This window comes from Rissa tridactyla, chromosome 1 (assembly GCF_028500815.1).
Source record: "Rissa tridactyla isolate bRisTri1 chromosome 1, bRisTri1.patW.cur.20221130, whole genome shotgun sequence".
Lineage (NCBI taxonomy): Eukaryota > Metazoa > Chordata > Aves > Charadriiformes > Laridae > Rissa > Rissa tridactyla.
In genome coordinates this window covers 145,918,980-145,943,254 of record NC_071466.1, presented here as the reverse complement: position 1 = coordinate 145,943,254, position 24,275 = coordinate 145,918,980, and the positions used below count along the sequence as shown (strand labels likewise).

Here is a 24,275-nt window from a genome sequence, read left to right as displayed (position 1 = left end):
AATTCATGTTTCTCCTTAACGATAGCTAAGGATCATTTGTTACAAGAAGAAAAGATACAGCAACAACATCAACAAGCTTTTTCCTCTCCTCTGCTTTTCTTCCCTATACTTCAGCCTGGTACAGAGGGATTACGTCTTGCAAGACCAAATTTACGTCCCTCTCTATATCAGACACGACCTTCTCATGCACAGGCCTTCTTAAACAATGCTAAATTATGAATGGTGGCTTCCTGACAGCAACAGCTCGGATCGAAATTTCAGCAAATGTCAGACACGAGGTCAGAATCTGTCGGAGTCCCCAGGGAAAAGGAACTCGTCTAACAAGAGAAGTGCCTGCTTGCTCAAGAGATACGCTTGAAGTCTGTGTGCTTGTGTATGTGCGTGTTCCTTTGTTACTTTTACTCGCATTTCACTTCCTTTTTAAATGGTGCATAATAAAACAGGACCCCTCCAGCCACAATATTTTTGGTGTGGATGTTCTAATATATGATACTAACCCAGCAGGTCCCTTACTGTTCTGAGTAGCCCTCCTCTTTGTGGGTACACCCCTGGACTTCAGCGCAGATTGCTCCCGTTAGTAAGGACAACTCACAGAGCCGCACAGGGGTTCAGGTTCATGGCAGCATGGAAGAATTCAGAGAGGCTGCCGTGAACCCATCCGTCTCCAGTAATGTATGTTCATGTGTGCACTGTAATTTTTGTGTTTTTTTTTTTTTTTCTCTACAGCTTTACAGCTATTCTTTGTAATTGATTTCTCAGTTTGGAGGAAGCGTGCTTTATAATCAGAGGTTCTTCTAGGCTCTGATGCTTTTCAGTAATAAATGCTGCAGTGATCTGGGCTGGAAGCAGATTTCTTGCCCTGTGTTCCAACAGGACAGACCTATTGGACCCAGTTGTGCTGAAGGTCTAAACCCTTTAAGGACTGTAATAAGCTGGTTGTGATTTATGGATGCATCTACTTCTATTGGATAGAACTATACCAGTTGTCTGAGCATCTGCGTTACGGGCGTGAGAGGATGACTTGGACGTGCACTGTGAATAGATACGTGCTGATTTTGAAAGGGAGGTTCTTGTACTGCATATGGCAGGAATTTCACCCAGAATTTCACTGTGCTTCCTTATCTTCGTTTTACCGGTGCTCCTGCCCATCCATGTCTTTCACAGGTACTTTTACATATACTAAAACATGCTAAATATGTATCCTGAAGCCAGCGCTGCGGAACAGAAGTCTGAGTTTTGTGGCTTTCCCAGAGATACTGTAATGATGTACAGCAGCGATGGCAAAGTTGTCAAAAATTGCCTGTGCTCCTCTGTTTTATGAGAAAAAATTTCTTTCCGTGCAAAACCAAGGAGCCAAGTGCCTGTGGCTAACGGCTTTATACACTCCATGTTGCTTACGCTTGCATGTTTTCACTCATTCTTGTTCCACCTTGTTACCAGCTAACATCACCAGTCGCATAAAAAATTATTTATTTGTAAAGTCCTTTCAACACTGCTCATAAGACAGGCTCTCTGTTTTAGAGAATGGACTGTGCCTTTGATCAGTAAGATCCTTTTTCCCATTTTATGCTCTTTCCTTGTGCCTTCTGACCCCTCTCTGCAGCTGAAAAGGTGACTGTAGATGTCGTCACAGTAATGATATTATTACAGCAGGACAGCTGAGGAACAAAAACGCAGCAAAATTTGTAACAATTTTTCAAAGGCCAACTGATACAGCCAGGCAAAACAGATTAGCTTTTGGACACCACGCCTTTACAGGAATATGAATTTGACATTGCATTTGGTCATAGTTGTAATTCTCACCATCCAATAGGATTATATAAAACCGTCTCTCATACAAGGGGCTTAAAATGTTTCATCAGTGAGAATACACGTTTGTTGGTGGTTTTAACAGAGCTGCAAAGTAACTCCTGACAGGGAGAAGCATTATGGGAATTTGCCAACAGGTCTTTGCACGGGCAACTGCGCGTCCATTCATCAAGGCATTCACACCGTTTGTGTGTTATTCTAACGGCATGAGATTCAGACGCCAGTTTTTCAAACTGTATCAATAGGAGGAAAGCAGAGAAATCAGCCTGTTCAAAGGTGACACTACACAAAAGCTGACCTGCAATAATATCTCAGGCAGGCGACGATTTCTGAACGTTTTGCTGTTGTACGTTTGGTCAAAACACATACCAAAGGAGCACCGAGTACTTACAGCAGTGGGGAATAAGGGCTGCCATTTGACACTAAATACCAATTGGGGTTGTTTTTTTTTTTCTGCTCCCTTCTCCCTTAGAAAACAAATCCACCCTTCACATAGACTCTACTAATGGAGCATGAAATACTTGCAGAACTGAGGGCGCAGCGTAAAGCAAAGTATTTCAGTCAGGCGGTAACTGAGTGCATTCGGAAGATAACGGTTTTACCTTGTAGGTATATGGCACGATAACGTTTTCATCAACTGGAAGGATGCTGTAGCCGGAAAGCTGATTCCAATGCAACTCCTCCGCTAAATTCTGCAGAGCGGAAAGTGAGCGGGATGCTGAAGCGGAGGGGGAAAGCCCTGGGTTTTTTTGGAAGTGAGAGGGCTCGAAAGGGAGCAAAGGCAAGGTACCAAGGGATGCGTGCAGGAGTACAAGATTGTCCACATGAAAGCAGGCAAAACCCTGGATTTTTTGAAGGATGCAGCTCTGATCTTCGTGTGCGTTTTAGGCTGGGGGTAAAGGAAAGAAGAGAAACTTTATAACGCTTAGAAAAGGTCTCCGCCCGGCTCTCCTGAGCCTTGGCTTCGAGCGGCGGAGCAGAGCATCAGCTCCTCCCGCAGGGGCACAGCGGGAACCGCAAAGTGGTTCCCTCTGTGAAGGAGAAAGCCTTTCTGTGGCTGCGGTGAACAAACAGGCGACAGAAAACACAGACAGAAGAGCAGAAAAAAAAGCAAAAAAAAAAAGACAGAAAACACAGACAGAAAGCGAGACCGGGAAAACCACAACACCGTGTTTTCTTTCTGATCACTCACGCTATTTCTTCTGAATGTCTAAAATGCACGTTGTATGCGTTCTCACTCATTGCTTTTCTCTGTGCTGCTTTTTAAGGCACCTCTCAATAACTCTTTTTTTTTTTTTTTTTCCTGAAGTAGAACTTCATATGCACCATGCCCGGAACAGCCAGCCTTTCTGGCTGGGGAACTTACTTGGGACCAAAGTAATGGAGGTGAGCTTAAATCTCACCACTCAATTCTCACTAAAATGGAACGCAACAAAGAATCGTGCCTGAATTTCAATTTTCTGCTTCGATTTAAAGACATGGGTTGTTGATCACTACATCTCTACATCTTCTCAATGATTGCAAACCGCCACTGACGTACTTAAGACTATTTCTTTGTAAGCAAGGTTCATGTTAGGCAGTTCATTCTTACCTTCTGCTTATTCTCCACCTGAAACCGTTATCCTCAGCAGAAAGCATCAGTGCGCTTCTCTTCAGGGATCGCTGACTGAGGGAAAGGACAGAAATTGATAACGCTGCCTAGAAACAGATTTGACTGTCGAGTAAAAGACCTGGCTTTGAGCTTGTCTTGGCGGATCTGTAATGTCCACCTGCACGAGGGCAGAATGGAGCCAGGCAGTTCTCCACGACATGCGAGCAGCAGCATAACAAGCTCTGCCTCCTCTCTGTCTTGATCCACCCGGCTCCTTGCGGGCGGCAGGCAGGACATGGCGATGGAGCTACCACTATGGCACTAGACAGACCATGGACAGTTGTAAATTCAGGGGGCAGCCTGGGGTCTTCATGCTGAAATAGATCCAGAAAAAAAGGAGAGGAAAGGCTTAGGAATATTTTACAAATAAAAGATATCCCAAAATCTCATGTCTTACTGGGCAAGAACAAAAGCCCTTTATTAAAGAAATAACCCTTCCCTATGTTACTCTGGGAGGGATTACATTGCTGCAGAAATTAAAAAATAATTGTATCGGTTTTATTTCGACTTACTTCATTGCAAGCAGTTTGGACAGTGAAAGAATAACAGTCACTCCTACTTTTTCTTGTTCTTTTCCACTTTCTGGTTTCCCAAGCAACACCGAGCCTCTGGTTTGTCTCTCTTCTCAGCTAAAGGTGAGCAAAGAGGCAGAATTTAATTTGGGATACAGTTTTGCACAATTTATTTTTTTTTTTTAATTTTTTTTATGAGTCTAGCTAACTACGTTTTGAATTAGTCTCCAGAGACGGAATGGTTCTGTTTGGTTTTAATTGAGGTGACCGAATAGGTTTTGGTTTATTTTACTGTTGGTAAATAGTTCCCTCACCAAAATGAAAATATTTATCCTGCCCAAAATATTTTTTTTTGGCCAGAAGTTGGCCAAAATGCCTTGCTCAATTTCTTTTCCCATTTTGTCCAGAGAAAACAGCTCTAATGGTCTAGACAGCTCTAGCATATCAGCTATGAATGAAAACAATATTTCTTATGCGATTACAAGTTTCTGGCATTTTTTTTATTCGTTAGACATCATCATGTTAATATTCTTTTTGTCAGTGTATATTTCTACACAGCAACGCACCGTGAAAGGTAGAATGTTTTTCCTCCTCTCAAGCACTGAAAGGGCGTGAAGATTTCCAAGCTTATATTTTACTGAGAACGAAGTAGTAGCTGTTTGGTATCTTTAGCTGAAAATGCTGTATAAAAAGCCAGTATTTATTGTTATTTTATTGCTACCTTATGGTCAGGACGGATTAAACTAACAGTCAAACTTTCTTCTTGCTTTCCTTCCCTCACCCAAAACTTGTTTCAAAGCTTCCTTCAATCCTTAGTCCGGGAGAAGTTCTGGACATCTGGAGAAAGAGCTGTGGAGTTTGGGTGGACACATGAGTGCCAGAGTCATATATATTTAGCATGATCTCTATAATCCTCATTAGCATATGCAGGGCTCTGCAGTTTTATGTGCATTTTGCAGATAATGAAGCAAAGGCCACTTATCAGACACGATGGCCTGGAGAACAAGAGAACTAGCAAGCTCACCACACAAGTGGCAGAACTACCTTGTGTTCACGAGGCAGTCCTCCCACCGCTTTTCAGGTGCCTGTTAGCCTTATCAGGCTAACACCAGGCCTGCATTATTTATCTCCTTGTGAATGCTTCAGGGATTCCACTGAAGACTTGGAGGGCCTTCTCCCTCTTACCTCTCACTATTTGTTTCAGGGAATTTACAGGCTGTCTCTTACAGCACTCAACCCTGAAAGTGCACAAAGTAGCCAAGCCTTTGTGTGCTCCTCAAAGTCCGGAAAGCAGCTGGCTGCTAACTCATACAAAACTCTTCCCAGGGTTATAGGAACATAGAATTGTCTAGGTTGGAAGGGACCTTTCAGACCATCAAGTCCAACCATCAGCCTAACACTGACAAAACCGTCACTAAACGATGTCACTAAGCACCATGTCTACCTGTCTTTTAAATACCTCCAGGGATGGTGATTCCACCACTTCCCCCGGCAGCCTGTTCCAATGTTTGATAACCCTTTTGGGGAAGAAATTTTTCCTAATCTCCAATTTAAACCTTCCCTAGTGCAACTTGAGGCCATTTCCTCTTGTCCTATCACCTGTTACTTGGGAGAAGAGGCCGATCCCCACCTCTCTACAACCTCCTTTCGGGTAGTTGTAGATGTGGGAGTCCACGGCGTTTCTCAATGGGTCTGATAAGGTGTGCCTGGAAATGCTGAACACAAACCGATGGTACCAACCCAGGCTAAATTTGCCTTTACGCAATAGTCAGGAACCAGAGATTGGGCTCTGAAATTGGGGACTGCCTCTGAGATCCTCACTGCGAGAAGTTCAACATGTCTCCCTTGTTTCCGCTTACATGATGATTGCAGAGAGGTGCTTTCTACTGCTGGAGTCACTCTGTTGGCATGAAATGATCGCACTCTCTCTGATGATTTGGGAGGGCTGAGGACCATGCCTGTGGCACCCTCATCCTACGGGGCAGGCAGTGGGTTCCGGGTGGGAAGCCTGATCTGGGCATTGCCACAGGTGTGCAAGGCTCACGCTGCTGCTTCTTGGCTTGTGGGCGGCCTCTCTGCCCGCTCTCCCATGCACGGGGCACCCCAGCGACAACTCCAGTTGATGCCCCATCAACTGCCCACCTCCCACCCGAGGGTATAATCCCAATCCCCAGCGTGTTTTCTTCAAAGACCCAACCACACCAGTGGGTACGTGACCTAGAGCTGCTGCTTTGACAACGGCACTGCTGGCTGGAGCACGCTCTTCTTTTAAGCCTGCCGTACTCCACCCCCCCGCCCCAAGTTTGCTAAATTATCCAAAAAATAGCTTTATAGGATGCATTTTGATCAAGGCGGGCACGGCGATCCCGGCTCCCAGGCTCCTGACTTGAACCCGGGGCTGGCGGCGGGGACCAGCCGGGCGCGCAGCGCTCCCGCACGCCCCGCAGGGAGAGGCGGTGCGGGGACGGTGCGGGGACGGAGGGAGGGGGTCGGGGTCGCCGCCGCCGCCGCCCCCGGGCCGGGGGGACGGTGTCCGCCAGGGCGCGCTGGAGAGCAGCGCGGCCGCCGCCGGGGCCGGGGGCTGCCGGGGGAGAACGCCAGACACCGGGAGAGCGGGTGGGTGGGCGCCGGTTGCGGGGGGTGGGGTGGGGGCTGCCCGCAGCGGCGAGCCCGGAGCGGGATCTCCCTCCCTCCCTCCCTCCCTCCCTCCGCTCCGGCTCGGCCGGTGGCCGCGGGCCAAGCGGGGGGAGACCGGGGCGCGGAGCCCAGCCCCGCAGCAGCCGGCTCTCCGGCCGCCGTTCCCCTGCCTCCCTCCCTCCCTCCCTTCCTTCGCCGGCGGCGGGGGCCGGGGCACCCCGCGCCCCGGGGCGGGGTGGAAATTTACCGGGTCCGTCCGCAGCGCGGCGGCGGGCGAGGGGGAGCCAGCCAGCCAGCCAGCGAGCGAGGGGGCACGGCGGGAGGCGGAGGGAGGGAGGGCGGGGAGCGGCGGGGCATCGTCTGGCGGGGAAAGCGAGGGACCAAATGACTGTGAGGAAGGGCGGCAGCCGCCACCGCCGAGAGAGGAGCCAGCCGCGGCGCAGCGGCACCAGCCCCGGCAGGAGACCCGACGTCGGCGGGGCCCGGCTGCCCCCCGGCCGGCTGGGCGGCGATGGCGGCGGGCCGCGGGAGGCGGGCGGGCCGCCGGGTTTAGGGCGCGGGCGGCGGCGGGGCTGAGGCGGGCCCCCCGCCCGCCGGCGCCGCATGGCAGGGGCCTGATGCCGGAGCCCGGCCCGGCACCGCGGCGGCGCTGCGGGAGGAGGATGGCGGGGCTGGCGTGGAAGTGGCCGCGCACCCGCCTGCCCGTGGGGGCCAGCGCCCTGGGCGTCTTCGTCCTCTGCTGGCTCTACGTCTTCCCCGTCTACCGGCTGCCCGACGAGAAGGAGATCGTGCAGGGGGTGCTGCTGCAGCAGGGCAAGGCGTGGAGGAGGAACCAGACTGCGGTCGCCCTGTTCAGGTAGCGCCGTGCGCGGCCCAAGGGCAGCCGGGGACGGGCGGGCGGGGAGCCGGGGAACGGGCGGCCGGGGACGGGCGGACAGGCGGGGACGAGGAGCCGGGGACGGACGGACGGACGGACAGCCGGGGCCGAGCAGCTCAGCCGGGCGCTCTCCCCACCCCGCCAAGCCCCGAACTTTATTTTTTTTTCCCCTACCTGACCCTTTGTTGGTTTTTTGTTGGTCTTTTTTTGTTGTTTCTGTTTCTGTTTTTGTTTTTTTCCCCAGCGGGCGAGGGGCAGGCAGGGCCCCTCTTGCCCAGCAAAACTTTTTTGGGTGGCTCTGTTTGCTGCGGGGAGGAGAAGGGGCTCGGCGTCGGGAATGGAGGCTTATTTCTCTTCGTAGGGAAATAAACCCATCTTGGATGCCTTTCCAAGGAGGTCTGAGGTTTCTGAGGCACGCCGCGTTGCCTTGCACAATAGGATGCTTCTGGCTTCCTGGCTGACGGCTGCACCAGCAGCCCCTCTGGCTGATAACAAAGCAAGGGGCTGGGGAGCCTGGCTTCGCTTAACGACTGTGGGTGCCCGCCTGCTGCCAGGGAAAAGCTGGGCTTGTAGGATCTCCCTGGGAAGCACACGGGGAGGTCTGGGTGGATGTTCGTTCTTGTCAGCATCTGTCAGCATCCTCGCTCTGAGGAACACTTTGGAAGCTCCGCGCTGGTCCTTGCCTGTCTGCAGTTTATTATAGAAACCACGTGAAAAGGCACCTTTTTTATCTTCTTTTCCTTTGATGCGGCTGGGTAATGGCGATAGTCCTCAGAGACCTTTTCACCTTCTCCAGCTGCACAGGAGAGGAGAAATGTTGCAGTCAGGGTGCCACATCTGGTAATGGTGGAGAACCAGGTCCCTGCAGTGGTTAGGTTTTTTGAATGACCCCTGGCTTAAAAGCATATGCAGTGGAGATTTGCATCCCCTCGAAAATTTCTCTCGTGCCTGGGTAAAATATAGACAGTTCAAAGAGAGGCCGATTTCCCTCTCTTTCCTGGAGAGAAGCTGGGTTTTCTCCCTATCCTCTTAAGTAGCACATGAAAGATCAGTGAGTGGTAATCAAACTGCCCACAAAAAGGCCTTTTTTTTCTGGAGTAAATGCAAATTCCAAGGGACTTCTTTCCTTTTTTTTTTTTTTTAAAGTAGTGTACAGCTTTATTTGATGTTCTTCAATATTTTTGAATGCAACTCAACTTGCGTTTGTCGTGAACTGGAGCCGGCATGGGATTGCTTAATATCTTGTCTGCTGGGATAACAGAAACTTTACAGTTCTTCATTTCCTTTAGTCACTGAAGCTTGCAGGAAGTAGAAGCAACGAGAGGTGATAAGCGAACATGTGTTAAAATCATCTCATTGGGTAGGCCTGGAAGAAGTCCTCCCTTTAATACAGAGCTAGCAATAAGGTACAGATGTAAGGTACTTTTCCTAAAACACTTAACTAACACTAGAAACTACGTTGATCTTCTCGGATACTAAATCATCTTAATCCTCTTGTGCCACAGATTCCCACTTTTTGGGGGTCGATGAATCCGGATTTTTAAAAAATTACCCTGATAGGTGATGTAGGGAAGCATTTGATGCATTATTTTTCACGTTTGTAAACAAAGTGTTGCTTGAAGATGGATAATGCTGCAGCAGCTTCAGTTTAAAAAACAGTTTTTAGACCGTTTCCACCACATGGTTTAGTAACAAAAAAACTGTGTAGCTCGTCAACTATTCTACTTGCCCATATGTTTTTCCACTCCCTAAGCATAGTGATTATCTCAGAGATGCTATTGAAGAGAGTCTCTTGCAATAAAAGGAGCTATTGTTTCTTGTCTGTGTCTCTTGATGAGTCGGTGCAGCGCTAAATACAATGAGCTTTAAATCAGTCTGCTTCAAAACGTGAAGTTTTTAAGCGGAAATGTACACTGCAGATATGTAGTGAGCATACCATAATAGTCAAATAATTGTGACGTAGAACTCCCTTTTTGCTGCGTACATTTGCTTCTCTTTGTGTTGGTAGAAGATTATGAAATTGAAGTCTGTGTCAGGTAAGCTGCTGTATATTGTGAGGTGATTAACAGAAACAATGTCCCGCTCTTTGCCACAGTCCTGCCGTCTCTATGCAAGAGCGCTGGTAAAAGCTCCAAGTTTCAGTGCCTACCGCTCCTGAGTGCGGGTCTCTCTTTTAATTGGGAAGGAGGCATCACAGAAATCCTGCGTGTGGACTTCGAAGTAACACAGCTTTCCATAATAGCCTAATATTAAGTGAGTTTTAATATATTATTAATATATTGTTCTTTAAGAACGACGTTAATTGCCAGTCTCCCTAGCCCTCCTGCCACATCCTGGTTGCCAGATGGTTTTGGTTTTACTCAGTTTTGATGAATAAATTTAAATTTATCTGTGCTAAAAATCTATTTGAGAAAACGCAAGCTTTCAAATTACTGCTTGGTATAATATGGTGGCATTTGTAGTACTGTAGAGGTGTTTGAATAACCAAGTCCTTGCTATGCAGAGAAAACATCTGATGGTTTTATATCTTTCTCCTCCTATAAACTCACTGGACTGCCTATTGTTGAAGTAGATTATTGTCCCTGGAGTAATTAACTTGATCAAAATATACTTTTCAAACCTCAGAAGTGCTGTTTCCCTCTTTGCCTTCTGTACCTGGATCAAAGACAACTTAAGTTCAGTAAGTAACAAAAATGTCTGGGGTGATTTGGGTTGAACCCTGGCAGCCGAGTGCCAGTAACTCCTGAATCTCCACTGCTCCTTCCTCCTCCTCTCTGTACAGCCAGAAAAATCCTGTGAAGATCTGACTCGGGTAAACTTTTGCTTATGCAAGAACCCAGGGTGTCCTGGAGCTTGTGGGATGGTTTACATGAGGGTTTTGTGTTTGAATATGGATTTGCAGAATCGGTTTTCAAATATAAGAATCCTCGTAAATAGCCACGGGTTGCTGCTTTTGGGTTGTGTGTTGCCTTACTGCGGCTGTGAGTAAGGACAGTTTGTGGGAGTAACAAAATGAGGAGGATCAAGCCTTCGACTCCGGTGTGAGTCCGTGTTTAAAGCCTGCTCTCAGCCTTGACTCTCCGTATCCGGCTTCCCTGAGTAATCCTGGCATGGGGAGTGCGCTGAGCCCCGCTGCCAGCAGCGTAGTGGGTGTCTCTGCAAGAGCTGCCTGGGTTGTTGGATGGAAGGACAGATGCTGAAAATCCCGAAGATACAATTGAGATTACTAAAAGAGCTCTTAGTCCAAATCCTTTCCTCAGTTGAACAGACTGTTTAAAGTCCCCAAATTCTGGGCATTTGGAGTTGAGCGCAGCCTACCAGCAAGCTATCGCTATTAGCGTCCTTTAAATTTCAAGACACTAGTGGCTGAGGGCAGTCAAACTCTCTGCTGTGGAAACATCTCTCTGACAAATGCTGAATAATAGTCTGTCAGTCAGATGGTAAACTGCTTGATCTCGAACTACAAAGTGGTCAGAATAGGAGTGAGACTGTCATTAGAGTCACTAATGGCTAACGTATCTAATTTACCTACGGTATAATGGCTTATCATCCTCTGAGGTGGTTAATGTTATTGCGCCCTAATTGTTCTTACAGATTGGATTGCGTAGGGTTTTTTTAAGGGCCTAGTGCTGCTTAAATTATTTAGGCAAAAAATGTTGTTAATTGCTCTTTGTTATTAGTCAAGTAAATGACGTACAATAACACCTTTAGGATGATTTTATTTAATATGATTGCAGTTGATTAAAGGCAGACCTGGATCTTTTCATCCACTTTACAAGCTCCATACAACCACAAATCCCAAGCGCTGTGTGTTTATCTGGCGCTTCCGCTTGTTTCCCGGGGTGGATCTCCCCTGGGGAGTGAGTACACCTGTGGGGGGCAGTGGGCTTTTGTCTGTCAGGACTCCCACCAAAAGGGTTCGATGGCGATCAGTGACTTAGGTTAGAGGTTCTTCAGAAAGAGATGGGACAATCTCATCTGCAAGGCAACCGAAAGGCTACCCTGGAGATTCAGATTGTCTTCTTGCTTCTGCTGCATCAGTTTTGTGTGATGTTGAAAGGTCACCCAGGGTTTATTTTGGGGGTGGCTTGGTTGAACTGGTGGCAGATGTCTCCTGTGAACTTGCTGTTTGTGACCTGCCTCCAGTCCAAAGTATCTGCTACAACTGGGTCTTTGCTCCCCAGTGCTGTCCCCTCCATCCCTAGAGCCAAAGCAGCCGTGCTTATCTTGGCAGGTGGCTTCCCCACTCCTTTTTCGTCAGGTTTGACCTCTTGTCCAGGGACAGAGAAGATACTAGCCTGAAATCACACAACAGGGTCAGCGGCTGAACGGGACAGAATACCCAGACGTGGTAAACTCTGGTGCTTGAAGTGTGGATGTGGACAGACTGTGTGAAGCCTCTTCTACTGTTAGCTTTCCCATGCCTTGCAAAAATAACGCTCTGTTGCTGCTACGCGCCGTGCAGGAGGGGGTCTTCCCATGTAACCTTCTCTGCCAGCCGCTCTCTGCCAGCTGTTAAAAGTCTGTACCTAGAATGCAATCACAACAGGCGCCGAAGAACATCCCCTTGTGCAAATCATGTTTCATTCTAGATTGTATTAACACAGAACTAGAATTTCAGGTCATTTCCCCATCTGCATAAGACAAATGCCATTGCCAAGTCAGCGAGAGTTTTTAGTCCAGGTGGCTTTTTTTCCTTCTCTTTTGATGTGAGCTTTGCAAATTACATGGGTGTTGCAATGCTTACTGGGGTATTTCAAGGAAAATCTCAGATGAAATGTCATGTTGTCCAGGTTGACGAGATAAGAGTTTTGCCCTGCTTAAACAGCTTTATCAAATACTGAACTATTCCTGCTTCTTTCACTGAGGCATGTGAAGAGTGGAGTTAGGATTAGAGCTGGGAGATGCTGGATTAGATTAGTTCTTCCTACGTGGCCCATGAAGCCCTGCTCTGAAACCGTCAGATATGCTCAAATACTGTGCGTTGTCAGTGGCCAGATCCAGCTCATTTTGCTCTCCTGAGTAGATGTCACTACTGCCTGGCTGTGTTTTAAACTCAGTTTTTAACATTTCAAATGACTTTTTTTCGGTTGTATTTGCTGAATTGGTGATGATTGGGTATTTGTAATTTGTAGTTTCTTGGTGTCTCCAGCTGAGATGGGAAGTTGTTTTGGTGAAGAGGTACAATTTGAAGAGCAGGTTAAAAGTGAGAGGAAAGAAATGTTCGTATTCTATTTTATTATTTGGAGGCTGTGATGAAGAAAGCAAGCCGTAGAGAGATCTGGCTCCATATCTTCGAGGTCTCTAGGTGTCTTTGGATACCTAAATTGCATGAAAACAATGAGAATTATCTGAGTTAGCTCATGGCTTCTTTGCAGATGAGAGCTGTGGCGGCAAGATAGGAATTGACTTAAATTCCTGAGTTCCAGCTCATGGTATCCTCCTTCCTTGCCCCTAAGTAGTGTTTTCTTACAGGCTTTGATTCCATCTCCCTCACGAAACAGACAGTCGAGAGCCCTGTTTCTAGTATCTGCTCTTGCAAAGTTTTGGATTGCTGCGTTACTTTGAATTTGTGAAAACTCCAGTGCTGCCAGCACTTACAGTAGGGTGTAGCCAACTCCCTGAGGCTCTTTTCCTGTTAACCGGGAGCATCCAAAGGCCCAGAGCCAGCCACTGGGGAACAGGAGGAACACAGACTTTACTGGAATTTAGGTTACCCAACTAGGGCCCCGAAAGTCTGGTATTTACATACGCAGGCACTGCTGGATGTACGTATTTTCACATCTGTGCTTTCCTTTTTTCTGCCTTAAAGTGGATGGAGTGGGCACTGAATCATCCATACAACATAGTAACTGGTGATTTATTCCTCTACTCATAATTTTCATCTTCAGAGCAGCCAAGAGTGTTGCTCCCATTCGATGCGTGTTCAGTAATATATATAAAAAGACCTATTTTTGAGGCCAGTTCCTACTAGGTAAATGCATGGAAAATGAATTGTCTTTCCTCCTTTAGAATTTATCCTCTCCCAGTGAGGATGAACCCCACTGAACTGAGGAGGCTGTTTGGACTGCAGTCTTCTGTTGTTCCAGTTTTCTAAGAACTAAAAAATACTTAACTTTAAATCTGTGTATATATATTGATCTTTTTCTGTATGCTGCATGTAGTTCCCAAAATGCAAGAAAATTGCCCCTAATGTTAAATAATTTTAACATAGCGGCATGCAGTTAAATTAATACTGAAGCACATTAATTAATCCATATTATGTAGTATTTGCAAGCCTCAGTGGAGATTCAGGTGTTGTCGCGCCACAATTTTTACATATAGAAGACCAGAGACAATTTTTCTCCCAGGTCTTGGAATCTAAACTGATCAGATAAACAGAGGGTGGGATGGGACATGGCACCGATGAGTCACTTAACCCTAGCAAAGTCTTTGTAAAGTAATTATTGCGGAAGCTCTGAGCTTCATGAAGGAGCTATGCCTGTTGCCTTGACCTTAGTGGTATTTCAAATTTTTAGCAAGGTGAATTATGCTGTGGAGAACAACATCCTGGCTTTAACCAGGATTCCGGAGGGCACTTTCCCACTGCTCCGTTTGGGGAAAAAAAAGAAGGCTGTGAAACTAGATTGTTATAAAACATTTTCTGGCCAGCAGGGTGGTGGGGTTTTTTGTTGTTGCATTAAATCAACAGATTGAATTATTTCAACTTCTCCTGTTCCATCTGCCTTGAAAATGCCCTCCTGTATTTCTTGGTTTAAAGATTCTCTTTTCAAATGGAGATGTGGCTACAATGAGGCTACAATGCTAGAAATAGCTGAATAGAAATGGTTAACTTATTTTGTCTTCCATGTTTGCTGTAAGCATCATGTAATTTCCTGAACAACCATTTTGTTTATCTTTTTTTTTTTCTTTTTTCTTTTTCCCCCCCTCTCCGTTTCTTCTTCAGTCTGTTCCCATTCTTAAGCTGCTTGACGTCCTCCTCAGCTTTCAAGGGATGCCCAGACTCTTTAGATGGCTCCTTTTATGATTATCCAATCAGCATCCATAGCTGTGACGTAAAGAACTCTTGTGAAACTATATACTCCTTTATCTCCCTCCCCTACTGAGTTGCCAGTCACCTTCTTCAGAGCCCTGCAGCTCCTACTGATGCTCGGGGCATCTGTCGTTTTCCATCCTTGACATGCCAGTAGTCGCCTATCAGGATTCCCAGGTAAACCACAGGCTTCGGCTTAATGTAGTAGCAAGATAAAGTCTCTACTTATCAGGCCTCCTCTGCTCTGAGGATGCACAGCCAGCTTTAATTTAAAAGCTGCTGTATAGCTCGCCTATATTTTAAGGAGTGCCAGGAAAACAGATCAGCTGTCTTGCATGCTTTCCTGTGGGAAAACTTGCTCTCCCTATTTCTGGAATGCCTGGAGTGGCCGTTGCTGTAATAGAGGAGTAACGGCTTTGTATTTCCTGTCAAAGATGAAAGACAAACAAACAAAACGTTCCCCCCCACCCCGGAAAAAATTTTAATGTTTTCCTATGACGTACTCTGTCTTGGCCAAATGTCAGCTCTGGTAATGCTATTTTATTTACTGCAAGGTTTGGCGTTTCTACTATATCCAGTGTTCCACTCGCGCTGTCAGTCCCGCGGTACAGTATGTCCCAGCGCAGGGCGATGAAGTATCTACTGCTCTAGGTAGTACTCAGAAGTACCACAAGAGTTGAGAACCAGCCCAAAAAGCACTCAAATATGCAACGAGGGGGTGATGCCGAATCCAAGGCTCACTGATGCCTGCCTCCCTCAGGGAGAGTCGATAAGACTTAGGCTTGATGGCAAGTGGAATGGAGACTCTCAAGTTACTCAGCTATGTTTGAATCTTTTTACTTTTGACTGTCGGGGAGACTTGATTCTGGTTCCCCAGTTACTTTTATACAGCGAAAAGGAAATAAAGTTTTAAAGGAAGTTAAGAAAATGGTGTCTCCATGCCATGGTTATCTTTTGTAACTGAGCTTCAGCTCTAGATCACCACTGAAGTCAGTAGGGAGTCCTGTGGATAATTACCAGTCTGTACAGAAACTACCATTTATACTGTGCCATAAGCTTGTAGAGAGACATTCCACGCTCTGAAGTACGTTCAGTCCAAGAATGCGTGTAGTGAGATTTACACCAGCTATGCAGATGAGGAAGTTTGATTAAGGGACTGGGTTTTCCCTCTGTTAGTACAATTTTTAATGCGAAGAAATACCTGGGCTATTTGCTAGTGGCAGGCCACCTGAATATTCACTGGAAGAACGATCAAAATACTTGTGCCGAGGGTTTGGTGGGTACTGGTCCTTCTGCTACTGGTACCTAGAGGTACCAGCTTACTACCTGTAAAGTGCCTAATGCTTTTGTGTAAATTTTTGTGTTCTTTCTGTGGCTTCCACTGGAGCATTCATCTTTTTAAAAGGGAATAGAATAGGTCTTTATTCCATATATAGTTTTTGCTTGAGAAATGAATCCCTGTTCCTGAATTTAAACTCACAATTTTACTTTGTTTTCCCTGATGAGTTGCAATGTTAGCAATGCTTGCATGGTCTTCTTTTTTCTAAATGTCAATAAACTTATTTACTGATGGGTAAATACTTTAATTATGTTTCACTCTTACATTTGTCACAAGTCCGCACCAGTATTTAAATGTTGGTATCTTACCATTTGTAATAGGTTGTACACTTTGCCTGGCTCAGTATTTAAAAGCACGCATGTGGAGTCAGACGCGTGCCTTTGTTGGGAAAAACACAGGAAAGGATTAACCAGAGCCCAAGATTAATAAAGAAGCCAAAGAATGAATCTTCAGCTAATGATGAAATTCTCTACTTTTGACCACACTTTTTATTCTCTGGGCTAAGTGACTGCTTGCTTTAACCATTGTCCTTCTCCTTTAGCTGTTCTTTGTTCCCTGTTCTTTCCATTTGTCTTAGTCAAAGTCCCATCTGGGGAGCAAAAACACAGCCATTGTAGAGTTTGTGTGCTGTTTGCTGTCATTGCCCAGCTCAGCTGCCTGGTACGTGCATTTTCCTCCCCCCCCAAGATGTGTCTAGAGCGTTCAGTCATCTCTCTCACTTACTGAGCAACGCTGCCGGTCAGCAGCGCACCCCCCAGCTTCATACTGCCACGTTGCATTTGCTGGCAGCCCCCAAGCAGCGGTGTTCCCTAATGCCTCCTGTGGTGCCTCACGTGGCGTTGTGCTTCGGGCCCTACAGCATTGCCCTGTGTCTCGGACCCACTCACCCCACAGCACAGGGGTGTTTCGGTCCCCTACACACATGGCCGCACCTCCGTGTCATCCTCAGGTGCTCCTCAAGACTGCAGCTTGTAGGAGCCGGAGAGTGAAATGGTTTTTGGCGAGTGGCAGCTTGTAGCACAGTGAGAGCTGCTTGTGTGGAATGGGGGGAAATTAGGACATGGAGAAAGGCAAGGAGGCAGAGAAGAGAAAGGAGGTATGAGGCTAGTTGGGGAGTTGAGCGTGAGTATTTATTACCTTTTTTTTCGTGAAGCATCTTTTCAGTTGGCCTTCGTGTTCTCTCATGGTGAACCTGACCCAGGGGAGCCATCGACTTTGTTGAGTCTCTGGGTTGTGTGAAAGCTTGGTAGGAGCAAGAAAGCTGGGAGCCTCAAGAAGGGTGGGAGCTGCAAGATCTGCGGGCTCTGTCACTGGACTGCAGCAGTGAGGGCTGCAGTAGACATCCCTAAGTAGTTGGAAGTGTAATGTTTAGGTTGTAACCTTTAGATTACCCTTGCTTGTTTATGGGTAATTTTACTGTCCATCCACGCCAGCGACATTAGGTTCTTATTTGTCTGAGCAAGGTTCAGACTCTTTGCAGTCTCCCGTGTTGTGCCATTTACTACTTAATGGCAATGTAAAAGGCAGGAGAATACTTCCGTATAGAGTATGGCCATAATATGGGATAGAAAGGTAATGCAATATTCATGAAGCAATAGCGGAGGAGTGCTGTTGGATCAGACAAGAATGGGAATGATGGGGAGAGGTCTCTTACTGCAGCTTGCTTGGAGATAGATTGTAGCAGTGCTCGTGCAGCGGCGTGCAGGGCTCCCCTTGCCTTTCCTCGCCTCCCTCAGATTGCTGCTCTAGGAGGGCAGTGCTCTAGTGACACAGCAACTTCTGCAATTGCCGACCCCGAAAACAAGTGAAGAGGGAGCAGGCGCAAAGGGCTGTGAAGCTGGGAAAGTGTTGGCTTGTTTCTTCCCGCAGCGCTTAAGCCCAGGAATGGATAAGAGCAGTGCAGTGAGATCAGTGAGGTGGGGGGCAGGTCCGAAGCTCGGAGGATGCTTCTGCGTCATGTTTATGTAGGATTCTTTGCGATGCGTGCTACTGCCTGACATGGGTTAAGGCTTTCCAAATGTTTACGGGGAGTGGGGAGTCTAGGGCAGTACGTATATATATGTTTGATGGATATCACGAGGATAGTAATTTCTGAAATATGTGAGTGAACTACCAAGATGCCTGAAGTTCACGCTAATGCTTGAATAAGCCTGTGTGGGCATATATAGAGCTAAAGAGCTTGCATCAGTGGAAAGCTGTGTGTTTCTGTGGGATCCAGATGTTTCTGCAGAGCAACAACATTTCCAGAAAAGTCAGAACAAAGAAAGTTTTAAAAGGGAGGTGAACAAGTAAGGAGAATCTTCGATGAAAGTAAGTAGTGTCTTGGGCAGGAAAAAGAGGGGAAAAATGCTTTTCTAGCAAGGAGGGAAAAAACTGCTGTGGAAGGGCCTGTGAAGTGCACAGAAAGATCATGGGCCGTGCTGGAGCAGTTGATTGCAACCCAGTTTGAGTGGAAAATAACTTTGAAAGAAATACGTTCTGGATTTAATTTTTATTTGCTTTTTACTAGACGTCGGTAATTTTTATGGTATTAAGAAATACGGGATGAGAAACTGTCTGCAGATGCCTGTCCTGCACTTCTGAAGAGTTATCTGTAAACCAGATAGCTCTCCTGTAAGTTCTCAGAAAGCTTATACTTCAGCCACAGCTATTCCTTGGTTCTTGGAGAGGAGTTTAAAATTTACCACCGTGAGGGTCTTAATTTAGGAGTATTAGGAGACCTATTGCCAAGGGCCATGACCCCTCTGACTGTTTTCAAGCTCCGGAGCTCCGAGGCTCAGCAGTCCTGGGGATGTCCGCTTGAGAAGTTTCACCTGGCTTGGCGATGGTTACTCCTCTCCCCGAGCAAAGCAGGAACAGATGCTGAGCTATGTACGCTTGCAGTTAGGGGCAGTTAACGTAACTTGGGGAATGCTGCAGAGTCTGCTGTTGCCCACCCTTGTGATAGTCATGCCAGCTCCTGCAATCAGGTGAAAGTGTGGTAGCCTTGATTTCGTGGAATAAAAACGAAGAAGGAATTTTTTTAGTCCTCATAGCTAAAGTAAAGGGCTTGAAAACATGAATGGCGGCCCAAAAGGCAAATAAAGCTCCATTGTGGGTTGTTGTTTTTCAGATGCCTAATTTCTGTGCCTTAATCATAATTTTGGGGGCCTGACTCCTGATTTTTAAATGCTAGGGATTGCTATAGTGAGAATTATATATCAGCCTATAATTAGATGCATTTTTTTTTTTAAGGAAGGAAACTGCAACAGTGAAGGGAATAGGAGAAACAAAACCAATCTGGGCATTCATTTGTAGGTCATACTATTAATTGAACATTTTGTCTTGGCACCCAGCAAGCATCTAGCGCAAACACACTTGCTGAGCCTTATGGACAAATGCTGAACATCTCCAGGGTTTAGTATGCCCAGTTGGATGAAGCAGTAAAAATGCACATGACATATTTATTCTTTCTATCCCACTCCAGTCATTGCCTTTAAATGTTTAAGCATATCCAGAAGGGAATGGCAGAGTGTGGAACTTGAGCTAGCTGATCCAAAAATGGTAACAACAACAAAAAAGTAAACCTATCATTAGAGAAATCATGTGTTTTGATAGTTCTGTTTAGACAACAGAACAAGTGAAAACACTTATCTAGTGTAGTTCAGTAAATGCTAATGGGCCCAGCATGTGATAACATGTTTATTTTTGCCTTGGGTCTTTGATGAGTGAACATAGTGCTTTCTCTTATTTTGTTTTAAAAAAATCTGTTTTGTGCTTCACTTGTCAAACAGGCCATTGCTAGTGAAAGTCTTGTACTAAGAGGGTTGAGTTTGTTGTTCTTCCCCACCTAATCTGTGGAAAAATGTACTGGCGGGCCTGAGTAGTTATACTGTCAGTTGGTTTTATAAGTTTAGTACAAATTCTGCTTTCTCTTCTGCCGTGGAACAGGAGATTTGCATCATGGGGAAAAGCAAAGTTACCTCCGCTGGCATGAGGGCAAATGGGCTGGTGGGGTTTCCAGCGGGCTGCGGGCTGTCTTCTCTGTAGCGTAACACGGAGCATGTGCGTAGTGTGCTTTCACCTGAAATCACAGGCCAGCCTAGATGAATATGAGCTTGCTCAGGACTGTAGAGTTTAATAAGTTCTTTCCCAAATTTGACTTAATCGTTTGGTTTCAGTCGGTGTCTTGTGTGGCTCTCTGCAGTCTGTCCTGTGAGACGCTGACTCCTTGCCATTTAAGAATGATAACTTATTTTGCCTTAGAGAAACTAAAAAGAAATCCTAAAAGCCCTGAGAAGTAAATTGTTTCCACTCATGAAATGTCCCCAGTCTACAGGTATATCTTAAACAGTTTGGTCATTAAGAACAGATTAGCTTTCAACAAGTTTAATGAATAAATAGCTAGGTTTTGTCATTTCATTATCAACTTTTTGGCTCTAAAGTAACTGGGTTGAATGTATCAAGGAGGAAAATCTCCCAAAACACACTGGCTCTGGACTAGGCATCGAGCGCATGAACGTGATTTAAAAGTACTTTTAAGCCAACTTTCAGGCAATAGGCCTATCATAAGATGCTTAGTTGAAGCACTAAGTAGGTTGAATGATTTATTTAATGAATTTTTTACTTTCATCCTCGTACTTAGCAGATTTCTTGCATTAATTGCTTGAAGGTTTGTTTAAGAATTTTGCTCACTCTTTTTAGCGGCATCTTTTAAATATTGATATTGTAAAAGACCATAAAACTTAAGAAAGTTGATTCACAATGAAAAGTAGTTTGGGTACTCTGGGCTTGTCCTTCCCCTGAGGAAACTGGTACGCTTCCTCTCAAAAGAGTATTAACTAACATTTCTTTCTTTGATTATCAGTGTTTGTATAACCTTGAGGGTCTTGATGGCAAACCGGCACTGGTCCACCCGTCCATTTATTTTGAACTGAAACAATACTTGAAGACTCTACTCAAAGTTACTCTCTACAGCCGGTGTTGCTGTAGCGTCCTCTCTGCTTACCAGAGCCTCCTCTGAACACCGGTGCCTGTGCTGTTCTTGCGGCTCTTTGCTGGAGGGATCCATTGCTGTCTTAAGCCATAGTACCTGGACCCTCCCAGCGTTAGGAAGGGAAAGAAATGTTACTGCTGTGCCGGTGGGGAGGTACTCTTAGGGTTTCTTACTTCCTTTCCCTCATCAGACCCTCACATCCCTCCCTGCCTGGAGGCCAGGTGGTGGCTGTGGATGCCATCCCTGGAGAGCTTACTCACAGGTGACATTGCAGGCGCGCCGGCTCAAGAATAATGTGTGCCCCGGTGTTTCTGAAGCGGATTACCTTAATGCTTTGGATCAACTCCAAACCTACCTGTGTTGTCACCAGCGGCTCTTCCCACTTTAAAGAGTAAGTTGTTCTATAAATAGCAGCGCTAATTAGGCTCCGTTTGTGTCCCAGTTCCCTCAGCTCCTGTTGTCCCCTGTGACGTGACCATGGAGCGAAGCGAGAGGCAGTGGGTGCTGACAGAGCTGCCGTCTGCACTGGGGCAGGGTGCCCAGCTCTGACGGCATGGGGCTTATAAATCTGGGTCTCCTTTCTACCCAAGTTTTCACAAAACTTGTAGGATCTTAATCATATTTGGTACTTTCCCTCCTCCCTATTCAAATGTTGCTGAAGTTAACCAACAAATTCAGAAGTCTGCGAGGTGGACGGGACGGGTATGTCAGCCAGTGCCCTCACTTACGCTTTGTTTGACGATTTAAAATATATCTCCGAGGTGCCCTCAGAGTTGCTTGCTGGCTCTCTGGCTTCTTCAGCCTTTTTGGGCCAGGCCAGCCTGCTCAGCGGGGAACAGCCTCCTCTTTGTGACTGAGGGCAGGCAGCTTCCCACTGCTGCCAGACCTCTTTTCTGCTCCCAGCAGGACTCCCAAGCTCAGTGCAAACCATAAACTATAGCGAGCCGTTGAGCCGGGAGCAGACAAAGTCACGTATTCTCAAGGACAAGAGTGTGCTCTCGCCTGCCTGTGACAGACCACGTACAATATTCCTTCTCCCCTCCCTGCGTTAGCCTTGTCCTGGCTGCTGGCTGTTCTCAGGGACAGGATGTCTTCCTTCATATAGTGTTATTCTTACTTGAAAACCGAGTTTTCTATTGGGAAACGCGTAAGAACCCTCTTGCCAGATGAGAGGAAGGGATTGTGGAGTGGGGTACTTTAGAAGGAAAGAAAATATATGTGCTTGGAGGGCAGGGTGGGAGGGGGTGATGGTAAGGTGGTGAGGTCGAGGGGCACTGGGAGGTTGAAAGGGAGGTGGAAGATTGGTAGGGTTTACCACAACAGAGGCAAGTAGTTTGTAATAGCAAGGGCATTGAAGAAGAAGAAACATTAGAAGCAGAGAATAAAGTAAAGAAGCATTTATGTGAAGCAGTGTAACTGAGAAAGAAAGACTGTAGTTAGGAAATTTGAGAGCAAATATGCGGATAAAGCAGAAGGGCAATCAATTAAGAATGAAACATGCAGTGAAGTGGACAATTTAAGAACAGCTCAGTTAGTTAGGCAAGATAACCCCAGGAGGTAACAATTAATTAAAACAACATGGGTTAAGTTATAATCTCAGTTAAGAAGATCAAGTATCAGATGGAAGCAGATCACTTGAGTAAATCAAGGGTCCAGTTTCAACGGTCTTTGTGAGGTATAAAGCTATGAAACTGTAATAGGAGAGGGCATTTTCATGCCACGAGATAGGAGGAATGGGAGTCATTTTGCTCTAGAGATGACTGTTAAAGTGGTGAGATTTGGAAGTAGATGATGAAATATGTGGAGTACAGCCCACTCACTGCAGCTATCTCTGGTACCTGTCCTACTTAAGAGCTGTGGTAGGGAAAATGTCCATATGGTTAGCAATAAGACAGGAAAACAACATTTGTTGCTCTGTTTTTTTCATTCTGTGATTGCATGTTGCCAACTAGACAATCCACAGACTTGGCATCTAGTGAACTTTATGTTTGCTGAGGTTTAGACTGTCCTCTGGGACACCAGCAGCTCATGCTTAGGGATAATGAATTACAACGGGCAATTCTTTGACTTCTCATATCTAAAACTGGGGTTGGTTACTACGGTTTTGAGGTGAGACTTTAAAACTGAGGCACTCTCTATTCTCTTCAGATGCCACCCATAAAATTTCTGCTAAGGTGACCTCTCACTTGGTGTTCTAGTAGTGTTGTATGCATGGTTGGCATTACATTGATGCCTGGATAATGTGGGTCTCAAAACTGCATTGTGCTGAGGATATTGAGATACTTCAGAATTCCTTGGCCACCTGCACTTGACTAGTTTTGGTTTCAAACTGTGGAACAGCTCTGGGAAGACGAGGGATTTGTGGGGGCTTCTGCACTTCTGGTTGTCAAATGCCAGCACCTTCTCCAAACTGATCTCACCGAGCAGGAGGCAGAGTGGAAAGCGGTGGAATTCTGTGTCTTAGGTATTCTCTCTCTCTCTCTCTCTCTCATTTTGCAACGTTTTCATCATCTAGCTTCTGCCCCAAATATACCTGCTTTCCAGTGCTGTGAAAATACACCCTGTGGGGATCTGCAGGGCAGATTTGTGAGAAGTGTGCAGCATAAATCAATTGATAACAGACTTCTATTACAGTGAATAAGAACACAGAAACGTCTTTAGTAGGACAGATTACTAGATCAGGTCCATTTAGTTTAGTTTCCTACCTCTGTCAAGGGCTGGCACCAAATGTTGCAGAGAAAGTCATGCAATAGATAGGGATATGTAGTATAATCTCCCAAATGAATCCGTGTCTCAGATTCTTATAGTTATGAGGCTCACCCTTCAGTAACTTAATTTAATACCTCATTCAAAATTACTGTTGTTAATTATAACAACCTCTCATATTCTTGGTGCATACATAAACAATCAGTCCCTTCTTAACCTTCATTATGTTTAATTTAGGAAATGCAGGTGTTCTCAGAATGGTTAGTTCTTAAATATATATGTCTCATTCTTAGATTGCTGCTTAATCACTTAAAAATATATTTCCTCTTCGTCTGGTATACTCTTTTTGTACTAATTTGCTTATTTATCTGGTTTATTTTTAAACTGTAACATTGTACCAGAAAACAAAATGTCATCATGCTGCTGAAAACTAAATCGCTCATCTTTAGCCCTGTAGTAAACTGTTTAATTACTGTGAAAACTGAATTATTGCTCTTTAAAATTCTTCAGTTATTATTTCTGAAATATGATTATTCTTTCTAAAATATGATTATTCTTTCTAAATAATTATCTGCTTGACTTTCTTGAGATGAGTAGATAGACCAACTGAAGGACAATCCCATGATTAAATATAGCTCTATAACTTGTCATGCATTCTTGAGCTGCAAGGTGAATTTTCAAGATGAGTTTGAGACCTAAAAAGCTGCCAGTTGGACTGCCCGTTTGCTGGATGCTT

General features: G+C 45.8%; 1 protein-coding gene across 1 annotated transcript in view; it reads left to right on the top strand.

The window, feature by feature from the left end:
* Positions 1 to 7,172: 7,172 nt before the first annotated feature.
* ST8SIA1 (ST8 alpha-N-acetyl-neuraminide alpha-2,8-sialyltransferase 1) overlaps positions 7,173 to 24,275 on the top strand; it is a 139,154-nt gene continuing 122,051 nt past the window's right edge. The window contains exon 1 of the mRNA XM_054203851.1: positions 7,173 to 7,465. Coding sequence (XP_054059826.1) covers positions 7,227 to 7,465 — 239 coding nt within the window. The 5' untranslated portion in view covers positions 7,173 to 7,226. The remainder of the gene's footprint in view (positions 7,466 to 24,275) is intronic.